General features: G+C 42.9%; 1 protein-coding gene across 1 annotated transcript; it reads right to left on the reverse strand.

The window, feature by feature from the left end:
• Positions 1 to 596: 596 nt before the first annotated feature.
• vcam1b (vascular cell adhesion molecule 1b) lies at positions 597 to 8,836 on the reverse strand. Its single transcript, XM_088350321.1, has 5 exons — positions 8,697 to 8,836; positions 5,488 to 5,787; positions 4,050 to 4,355; positions 1,523 to 1,783; positions 597 to 884 (listed from the first exon to the last, which is right to left on the reverse strand). Exons 1-5 carry the CDS (start codon positions 8,734 to 8,736, stop codon positions 715 to 717), a joined length of 1,077 nt encoding a protein of 358 aa, XP_088206447.1. The 5' UTR covers positions 8,737 to 8,836; the 3' UTR covers positions 597 to 714.
• Between the last annotated feature and the right edge of the window lie 1,922 nt (positions 8,837 to 10,758).

A 10,758-nucleotide genomic window follows, 5' to 3' on the forward strand; every position in this document is an offset into this window, starting at 1 on the left:
GATAAATGGCTAGATGGATAGCGAGATAGATATAGATCGATGGATGTTAGCTCGATAGATATCGATAGATGATTGCTAGCTTGATAGATAGATGGCTAGCGTGATAGATATAGATCGATAGATGTTAGCTCGATAGCTATCGATAGATGATTGCTAGCTTGATAGATAGATGGATAGCGCAGTAGATATAGATCGATAGATGTTAGCTCAATACATATCGATAGATGATAGCTAGCTTGATAGATGGATGGTGCGATGGATATAGATTGATAGATTTTAGCTGGATAGCTATCGATAGATAATGGCTAGCTTGATAGATAGATGGATAGCGCGGTAGATATAGATCGATGGATGTTAGCTCGATTCATATCGATAGATGATTGCTAGCTTGACAGCGCAATAGCTCTGTAGTTCGATAGCTTGATAGATATACTGTAAATAGATAAATTAATAGCTAGCTCGATAGATAAATAGATAAAGATAGATGATTGCCAGCTCGGCCGCGAGATGGATAGCGAAAAAGATGGCTAGCTAGCGCGATAGATAATGGCGGCCACACGGTTTTCAGCCGTTGCCACGGAAACCATGCCTCAGTCTACAGGAGCTGCCTCCAACATGGCCGCCAACTGGCTTTATTCCAAAACAATTTCATCGCATACAAGTCCAAGACTTGTTTTCTGTCACTTTAGTGGATGGGGTCGAGGGGGCGGGGCTTCAGGCCATGCCGAGAGAGTGCCGGTCAGTAGGGGGCGCCACTCTGTAGGAGCCTTTCTTAGCGGACCTCCGACGGCGCTCCAGAGCCAGCGCGGTCGCCCCGGCAACGACCACCACCGCGACCGGGACCAAGATGGCGGCCAGGACGGGCAGGGAGTCGGTGCCGGCACCTACGAAAGAGAGAAAGGGAGAGAGAGAGAGAGAGAGAGTGAAAGAGATATGTGAGAGAAAGAGTGGAAGATAAAAGAACAAGAGAACAAGGAAGAAAAAGAGAGGAAGATAAAAAGAAAAGGAAAGAGAGGAAGGAAAATAGAAAGAGAGAGGAAAAGAAAGAAAAGAGAGAGGGGGAGTAAAAGATCATCAGAAAGAAAAAAATAGAGTGAGAGAAAGAGTGAAAGAGATGAAGACAAAGAAAATGTGAATGAGACAAAGAGTCGAAGATAAAAGAACAAGAGAACAAGGAAGAAAGAGAGAGGAAGATAAAAAGAAAAGGAAAGAGGAAGAAAAATAGAAAGAGGGAAAGAAAGAAAAGAGAGGGGAGTAAAAGATAATCAGAAAGAAAGAAAAAGAGTGAGAGAAAGAGTGAAAGAGATGAAGACAAAGCAAACCAAAAGTGGAAGATAAGAGAAAGAACAAGAGAACAAGGAAGAAAGAGAGATAAAAAGAAAGAGGAAGGGAAAGAGAAATAGAGACAGAGAGAAAGGGACAAATAAGAGAAACAGGGAGGAAAAGAAAGAAGAGAAGGAGAGAAAAAAATGGAAAAAGAAAGAAGCTCTTGGCTAAATTACCGCCCACGATAACCCCCCACCTGTGACGGTGAGCCTGAATAGACGGACTTGGTATCCTGAGCGGTTGCTGGCGTTGATCCGGTAGAGACCCGAGTCTTGGGCCGTGACGCCGACCAATCGGAAGACGCCGTCGGGCGAGCGGCTCCGCCTCCCGTCGGCCATTTTCTCCAGGACCAGGCGGGGGGGCGGGAAGCCGCTGGAGCGGCAGGAGATGGTGACGTTCTGGCCCGCCCGTACCGCCGCGGAGGGAGCCACCAGGACGCTGGTGTTGCTGGGAGGGGCTGAGAGGGGGGGGAGCCAATCAGAGCGCTTCCTACTCCATGGGTGGCGCCATTTTGAAGAGAAAGGAAGAAGGAGAGAAATGGAGAGAAAAAGAAAAAGACAAAAGGAGTCTTTCTCTTTCATTCTCTCCCATTATGTCTCTCTTTCATTCTCTTTCTGTCTATTCTTTCTCTATTTTACTCTGTCTTTTCTCTATCCTTTCTCTCTTTCTATTTTTCTCATGTGTGTTTCTCTCTCTCAATATATTTCTCGGTGTGTTTCTTTCTCTCTCTATATATATATATACTGGACTGTCTCAGAAAATGAGAATATTGTGATAAAGTTCTTTATTTTCTGTAATGCAATTAAAAAAACAAAAATGTCATACATTCTGGATTCATTACACATCAACTGAACTATTTCAAGCCTTTTATTATTTGAATATTGCTGAATTTGGCCTACAGCTGAAGAAAACTCAAAAATCCTATCTCAAAATATTAGAATACTTCCTCAGACCAAGTCAAAAAATCATTTTATAACAGCAAAAGTAAATCAAACATTTGAAAATGTCCATTGATGCACTCAGTACTTGGTTGGGAATCCTTTTGCACAGATTACTGCATCAATCCGGCGTGGCATGGAGGCAATCAGCCTGTGGCATTGCTGAGGTGTTATCGATGCCCAGGATGCTTCGATAGCGGCCTTCGGCTCATTTGCATTTGTAGGTCTGGTGTCTTTCATCTTCTTCTTAACTATACCCCACAAATTCTCGATGGGGTTCAGGTCAGGGGAATTAGCGGGCCAATCAAGGACAGTGATGCCATGGTCAGTGCACCAGTTACTGGTGGTTTTGGCACTGTGGGCAGGTGCCAGATCATGCTGGAAAATGAAATCCTCATCTCCATAGAGCTTTTCAGCAGATGGAAGCATGTAGTGCTCTAAAATCTCTTGGTACACAGTTGCATTTACTCTGGACTTGATGAAACACAGTGGACCAACACCAGCAGCTGACATGGCTCCCCAAACCATTGCTGACTGTGGGAACTTCACACTGGATTTCAAGCAACTTGGATTTTGCTCTTCTCCAGCCTTTCTCCAGACTCTGGCGCCTTGACTTCCAAATGAAATGCAAAACTTGCTTTCGTCTGAAAAGAGGACTTTGGACCACTCTGCAACTGTCCAGTGCTTCTTCTCCAAAGCCCAAGTCAGACGCTTCTTCCGTCGTCTCGAGTTCAGAAGTGGCTCGACCACGGGAATACGGCTATTGTAGCCCATTTCCCGGACACGTCTGTGAACTGTGGCTTTTGATACCTGGACTCCAGCTTCAGCCCACTGTCTTTGAAGCTCCCCCAAATTCTGGAAGCGGCTCTTCTTCACAATTTTGTTAAGGCTGCGGTCATCTTTCTTGGTTGTGCAGCGTTTCCGGCCACATTTTTCCCTTCCGACAGACTTTTTGTGGATATGCTTTGAAACTGCACTCTGTGAACAGCCTGCTCTTTGAGAATTTTCCTTTTGTGTCTTACCCTCCTGATGGAGGGTATCAATGATGGTCCTCTGAACAGCAGTCTTCCCCATACTGGTGATTTAGTTTACTGAACCAAGCTGAGTGTTTTCAAGGCTCAGGAAACCCTCGCAAGGTGTTTCGAGTTAATTAGATGATTCAGGTGATTAGTTGAATAGCCTACTTGTATACTTTTTCATGATATTCTAATATTTTGAGATAGGATTTTTGAGTTTTCTTAAGCTGTAAGCCAAATTCAGCAATATTCAAATAATAAAAGGCTTGAAATAGTTCAGTTGATGTGTAATGAATCCAGAATGTATGACATTTTTGTTTTTTTAATTGCATTACAGAAAAAAAAGAACTTTATCACAATATTCTCATTTTCTGAGACAGTCCAGTATATCTTTTTCTCTGTGCGTTTTTCTCTCTCTTTATATATAATTTTCTCTGTGTTTCTCTCTCTCTCTATTTTTCTCTGTGCGTCTTTCCCTCTCTCTCTATTTTTCTCTGTGTGTCTCTCTCCCTATATATATATATTTTTTTTTTTTTTTTCTCTGTGCGTCTCTCTCTCTCTCTTTCTCTCTATTTTTCTCTCTCTCTCTCTCTTTATATATATATATATATATATATATATATATATATATATATATAGATAGATAAATCTATCTATATATATATATATATATATATATATATATCTCATATCTCCAAGCCCCTTGAGAATGTTTTTTTTTCGAGCCTCGAGCGCAAACGAGTTTACCACCCCCGGGATAGACACTCACCCGTCACCTCGATATCGGCGCGGGTCCTCCGGGTACGTTCGGAAGGGGGCAGGTTCTCCAGTCCCAAGGTGGCCCTGCAGGTCAGGTTCAGGCTGGACTCCGCCCCCTGCGGCGTGAAGCTGTAATCCAATTGGACGGAGGTGGCGCCGGCCTCCCCGGACCCCCGGCGCAAGGACCGCCCCCCTCGCAGCCACTCCAGCGTTAGCATTTCGGCAGGGTGCACGTCCCGCACCCGGCACCTTAGCGTCGACTCCTCGCCGGCGGGGGCCGAGCGGGGCCCCTGGATCTCGGGGTCCCTCGGAAAAGCTAGGGGACACAAATGAAGGCGGCGCCCGTAATTTGTAGTATCGTCCAGCTCAAAAAGTAAAAGGCCAACTAAATAGTCGGCTAGAAAATGTAAAAAACTAGAAAGGAGGCCAAAACTTTGCTTAATAACTGGCAAAAAAGGCAAAATCTTAGCTACTTAGCATACAAAAATGTAAAAAAAAACAAAATCGCTGGATATTGAAAGATTTTATACATTTGACTATAAAGGATTTTATACGATCAAATACAAATGACATTTAAATGCCTAAGATATTCACGGGCTGAGCTGTGGGGCCAGGTCGATGCAACCTAGTTGAGAATGATGTTTACAGGAACAGCGGGGAACCGGGACAAAGGGCTGACAAGATAGCACTTCTCGACACAGAGGGGCCCCGGTGACGTAGAAACGCTCAGGGATGTTTTGACCTTTTCCAACATTGAAGCGAGGGGGCTTTCCTGGCACGCCCATGGGAGGAGCCAGCACACCAGCTTGCGGAGAGACGTGGGTTGAGAAAGGCAGGAGATCAAGAGAGGAGGCTTGAGGGAGACTCAAGCGACACTAATTCGGCTAATTCGATGGAGTTCACTTAGTTAAATTGTTTAAGAAATTAAATCTGCCCCCAAGTGGAAATGCCGGTCTCTTGTCCATATTTTCCCTTCGAGAAACGAGCGCGCATTGTTAGGCGAATGTAGGTTTGGTTAATGGAGTCAGATAGCTCATTCGAACAATTTGGTAAACCATACAATTTTAATATTTAATTCCTAACAATAGTTAGCTAAATAGCAACAAAGGTAGGAATATAGCTAGCCAAAAGAGTAAAAAGCCATCCAAAAAGCTGGATAGCAAAAGAGGCCTAAATGTATCTCGAAATCTAGCTAAAAAGCTAAAATTTTAGCCGAATAGCATGTAAAATGATAAAAATAGATAGCTAGCTAGAAAGCTGAAAAGGTAGCCGGATAGCTAGCTAAACAACGGCACAACCTTTCCCTCGTGCAATTGTGAGACGGGCTTGACTGGGTCGAACTGGCTAATACGTGCAAGAGTGCTTTTAGCTAGCAAGACGCCAATCAAGTACAGTCAAAGCAAGCTAGCGGGTTAGCTCAAATCTTCTCCTTTCCAAGAATGACTCACCATAAACTCTCACTCGGGTTTTAGCGTGTTTACGCTGCCCCCCGCAGGCGACTTTGCACAACAGCGGGCCTTCATGCTCCGCCCCCACCGGCTCAAAGGTAAGTAAGGATTGTTTCTCGGTGGTGATTGCGGCGCCATCTAGAGGACGGTCTCCTAGCCGCGCCCACGTTAGCGCGGGCGCGCTAGGGCAGTCGCTAACGATGCACGTTAGCTGCCCGCGTTCGCCCATCTTGAAGAGCGGCATGCTGGGAGAAAGCTCCACCTCCAGCGCCGTCGTGCACCAATGAGACGTCAGCGCGCCTAGAATGCAACAAAACACAATTCCGGGATCAAGAGCCGACATTGGCATCAATCTTCCCAGCATGCAACACTGCGCTCAACAGGAAAGCCCACCGTCCGTTAGTGCGTGCTAATGAGTCTTGCTGATGGCTACATGCTAACGATTCACGCTAACGGCTACATGCTAATGAGTGGATGCTAACGAGTGCGTGTTAATGGCTACATCTAACGAGTCATGCTAACAACTACATGCTAACGAGTGGATTCTAACGACTGCGTGCTAGAAAGGAAGCCAAAATTCAGCTTGATTACATGTTAGCTAGATAGCACATAAATAGCACATAAAAAATAGCTATAGAGTTTGAAAGATAGCTAGTTACAAAGCTGAAAGGTACCAGATCAAAAGGGAGCTAGATAGTCAGCTAAAAGAGTAAAAAGCCCTCTACTTAGCTGTATAGAACGCAAAAAACAGAGCTAGATAGCTAGCTCCGCCTCCAGCGCCATTGTGCAGCAATGACGCGTTCATTTTTGTGTGAAGCTGAAATGAAATCATGATCAAAAACATGCTAACTGGATGCTAACAAATGGATCCTATCAATTCATGCTAAGAGTTACATTCCAACGACTAGATGCTGACGAGTCACGCTAACGGCTACATGCTAACAAGTCATGCAAAGTGCTACATGCAAACAAGACATGCTAACAGCTACATGCTAACAAGTAGATGCTAACAAATCATGCAAAGTGCTACATGTAAACAAGTTATGCTAATGGGTAAATACTAACAAGTAATGCTAACAGCTACATGCTAACAAGTAGATGCTAACAAGTCATGCAAAGTGCTACATGTAAACAAGTTATGCTAATGGATAAATGCTAACAAGTGATGCTAACAGCTACATGCTAACAATTCATGAATACAGCTACATTCTAACAAGTCATGTTAAAGTCTACATGTATCTCTTTTTTCTTTCTTTCTCTCCTCTCTCTCTTTTTTTCTCTTTATACATACGATTGTCTCTCTTTCTCTTTTATTCTCTCTTTTCTCTCTTTCTCACTCTCTCTGTTTTTCTCTTTATCCTCTCTTTCATTCTTTTCTTTCTCTCTCTTTATCCCCTTGTTTATTCTCTATTTAAATCATTGTCTCTCTCCTCTCTCTTTCTCTCTCTCCGCCTCTCTCTCTTTCCTTTCCCCTCTCTTTCTCTGTCCCCCACTTTCACTCCCTTTCTCCCACCTCAACTTTCTGGGTCGTTTTGCTCGTCTTCCTTTTTCAGTTCCCTCCTGGCCCCAAGACCTTCGTCACCAGCGCCCTTCTTAAAGGTACTCCCAAATCTCCTTTTCCAGACCACCTTAAGATTCCCCCTCCTCAGCAGTCCCGCTCCCACTCTCATTGAGCAAGGGCGAAAGAGCGGATTTGCCACCCGGTCTCCTTTTGTCCTGCGTTTGGGTCCCTCGGACATTCTATGACATCGTCAACAAATCAATGTCTTTCAAAATAAAAGCCAGGTATGTCATCATCAGAAGAGGGCGAATTCTCAAAGAGTAAACAAAAGATGTCAGCAAACAAAAACAAAAACCCTTTTCGGCTTCGGAAACGTTGACTCTTTTCTGTATGCTAATTTGGTTTGTGATCAAAGGACAAAGTTTGGCACTCGAGTATGGGTAAAGTCCGGGGGACGGGGGGTAGCACGCAGGGGCAGGGGCTATAAATGGCCGACCCTATATTATGAAAATGTACTAGTGAAGTATTACCACATTAACAGTACAAAAATAATCAAGAAACGTGACAAAAATACGACTAAAATACTGTTTGGAAATTAATAGAAGCAAAATAAAATACTCTCAAATATAGTCCTTGCAAACAGGGACCTTATAAATTATTTTGATTTTATTCTGAAAAAAAAAACATTGTATGTTTATACTACAAAAATACTATACTACAGTAATACTCAATGACAATATTTGAGTCCAGGAATATTGCCCCAGTCCTACGGAAAATACTAGCGCTCAAAACAGGAACCTCATGGAAGATTGAAGCTTTTATTGTGAAGGCTTCAAAAACAATTTGATGAAACTCTTCTCATTCAAAACAAATATAAAAAAAGGATATTTTTTTCCAAAACGAGAAGTTGTCAAGGTCACCAGGAGGGTCCCCTTGGCTGAATTGTGGTAGCCAACGCGGGCCCCCCTGGCCACTACCAATAGTTACCCACCCCTGGGGTAGAACATGGAATGAAATCTATGAGAAGATCAAGTAAAGGGGACCTTTAGACCAGTCCTTAATCCCCCAAGCACCCCCAAACCCCTCGGATGTCCCCGAAAGATGGTCCTGAGGGCCACTGAGACCCCCCCGAGTCCCGTAGCCCTGAAACACCCCCACCCCAACCCCACGGACCTGAGCTAACATCAAATCATAATACTACGAATCATAAAGCTTTTCATGAGGTCCGATGGGGGCCACAGAAGACCCTCAGACCAGTCCCGGGCACCCCAAACCCCTCGGATGGCCCCTACCCCAGACTAGAAGAGACGAATGAAAAAAAAAAGATGAAAATATAGAAGCTTTTCATGAGGTCCAATATTGCATTTGGAACAGGGGCCCCGAAAGATGGTCCTGAGGGCCACTGAGACCCCCGAGACCCTTACCCTGAAGCCCACAGACCCGAGCTAACGTCAAATCATAATAATAAAAAAGCTTTTCATGAGGTCCAAGCTTCCATGTGGAACAGGACCCCCTAAAGATGGTCTTGGGGGCCACAGAGGACCCTCAGAGTCCCTCCTCCCGTTCAAAGCAGCGACGAGCCCCCACAAAAGGTTCAGTGCGCGTTTGAAGGCAAAATCCTGAGCCTCGGTTCCGATCACGAGAACAAGCGCTGTCCGTCCTGCTCCGAAGACCCGAACCCGAACCTGCTAGCAGCAAAACGTCTGACCTGAGAGCAAGCAGAAGCCGACGAGATGGAGTCTCGTCATGGTCCCAACTCGACGTCCAGTTCGGAAGAACTGAAACGGTTTCCAGAGAGCGCGCACCAGACCCGGAGCGAGCGTCCTCCGTCAGACGGCTCCCCCTGGCGGCCGTCGCGGGGACGGCATCCTCGCCCGTTGCCACGGCAACGCCACACGAAACGGACCTGTTCTGAAAAGAGCTTCCGGTGGCGGGTCATTGGGATTTTCTAGGTGATTGGATCGTTCTGAAGAATCAACGTAATCATAACATTTTCAGTTATTATTTCATAAAATTCAAATTAATCCGAGCTAGCTTTGTACATTGACCTCTTTTGCGAGTTCTTTAGCTAAATATTGAGCTTCTAGCTAGCTATAAAGCTTTTAGATTTCTATCTATTTAGATGGCTTTTTACTTATTTGGCTAGCAATCCAGCTCACTTTAACTGGTTTTTACCTTTTTAGCTTTCTAACTGTCAAGCTAGCGTTTTACTTTTTTGCACGCTATCTAACTAACATTTAACCTTTTTGCTATTTATCAACCTAAATTTTGGACTCCTTTCTAGCTAGCCATTTAGCTTTCTATCAGACTATTTAGAAAGCTTTTACTCTTGTAGCTAGCTAACTACCTTTTTAGTTATTCCGCAAGCTATCTAGCTAGCTTTTTACATGGTATCTCACTAACAATATACTTTTTTTGCTAAATTTTTGGGCTGCTTTCTGACTAACTATCTAGGTTTGTTTTTAGCTTTCTGTCTATTTAGATGGCTTTTAACTCTTTTAGCTAGCTATTAAGATTCCTGATACCTTCTTAGCTAGTTATCTTCCTACATTTTTAGCTATTTAGAAAGCTATCTAGCTAACTCCCTTTTATTTTTGTTTTACCCTTTTAGCTTTCTAGCTAGTTATCTTCTTACCTTTTAGCGAATTAGCAAGTATTTAGCTAGTTTTTCTTTTACATTTTTTTGCATGCTATCATTTGACTTTTTTGCTAGTTTTCAAGCTAAATTTTGGCCTCCTTGCTAGCTGTTTCGCTTTGTGTTTAGCTTTCTATCCAACTATTTTGAAAGCCAGCTTAATAAGTCAAATCTATCTGGCTCCTTTGTAGCTATTTATCAAGCTATCGAGTGAGCTTTTTAGATTTTGCCATTGTATCTTGCTAACATTTAAATGACCTTTTTTGCTAGTTAGCAAGCTACATTTTGGCCTCCTTTCTAGCTAGCTATTTAGCTTTGTTTTTAGCTATCCAACTATGTAGATTTTACATTTTTAACTAGTTATCTGGCTCACTTTATTCGTTTATGACCATTTTAGCTAGCCACGAGTTACCCTTTTAGAAAGCCATCTCCCTATAAATGTCAATCAATCGAATAAAACAGTGCTAGTTTAGCAACAATGCTAACAAAAATAAATCTCCCCTTCTTCATGAATATATATTTACTTACGACTGCTGAGTGACATCATTCGACAGGTATAAGAGCACTCGAGTTCTTCTGAGTCTGTTAAAGGGGCAGTGTGTAACATGTGATGCTGCTCTACTTTCTCGTGCAACAAGAAATGAGCGCTACAAGGCACAAGGGAGGATACATACTAAAGAGGAAACACAAATATCTAAAAAGCACAATTTGTCTCCCTTTTTTTGACCAGCCTTTTACAAAGAGAAAAAAAATAAACTAAAGGAAAAAAGAAAAGATGAAAGCCCAAAAAGAAGGGAAAGAAGAAACTTAAGAAAAACAATGGAAAAGGGGGAAAAGACATTATAAAGATAAAAAGAAAGAAAAACAAAAGCTAAAAGCAAAAGGAAAAAACTAAATTTGAAACAGGAAAAAGAAAAAAACAGAAAAAAGGACTAAACAATTAAACAAAAGGTTAAAGAGAATAGAAAAAAAGAGAGAAGTGAACAAGAGAAAAAGAAAAAAAACAAGAAAAATGGTAAAAAAAAAAAAGAGAAGATAAGTGTAAAAAATTGAAGGATGATTACAAAAAGAGAAAAAGAAAATAAGGGAAAAAAATAAAGAACAGAAAGGGGATGAGGGGAAACCTGTAAGAGCA

Source organism: Urocampus carinirostris, chromosome 12 (genome assembly GCF_059441175.1).
Source record: "Urocampus carinirostris isolate Australia breed hairy pipefish chromosome 12, RoL_Ucar_1.0, whole genome shotgun sequence".
Classification (NCBI taxonomy): domain Eukaryota; kingdom Metazoa; phylum Chordata; class Actinopteri; order Syngnathiformes; family Syngnathidae; genus Urocampus; species Urocampus carinirostris.

Excerpts from the sequence above, each read along its gene's own strand:
- vcam1b (XM_088350321.1), bottom strand. The coding sequence starts at position 8,736 with ATGACGAGACTCCATCTCGTCGGCTTCTGCTTGCTCTCAG. Across the intron at positions 1,784-4,049 it reads CGCCGATATCGAGGTGACGG|CCCCTCCCAGCAACACCAGC; the intron begins GTGAGTGTCTAT and ends CCCCCCTCTCAG. Across the intron at positions 885-1,522 it reads ATTCAGGCTCACCGTCACAG|GTGCCGGCACCGACTCCCTG; the intron begins GTGGGGGGTTAT and ends TCTCTTTCGTAG.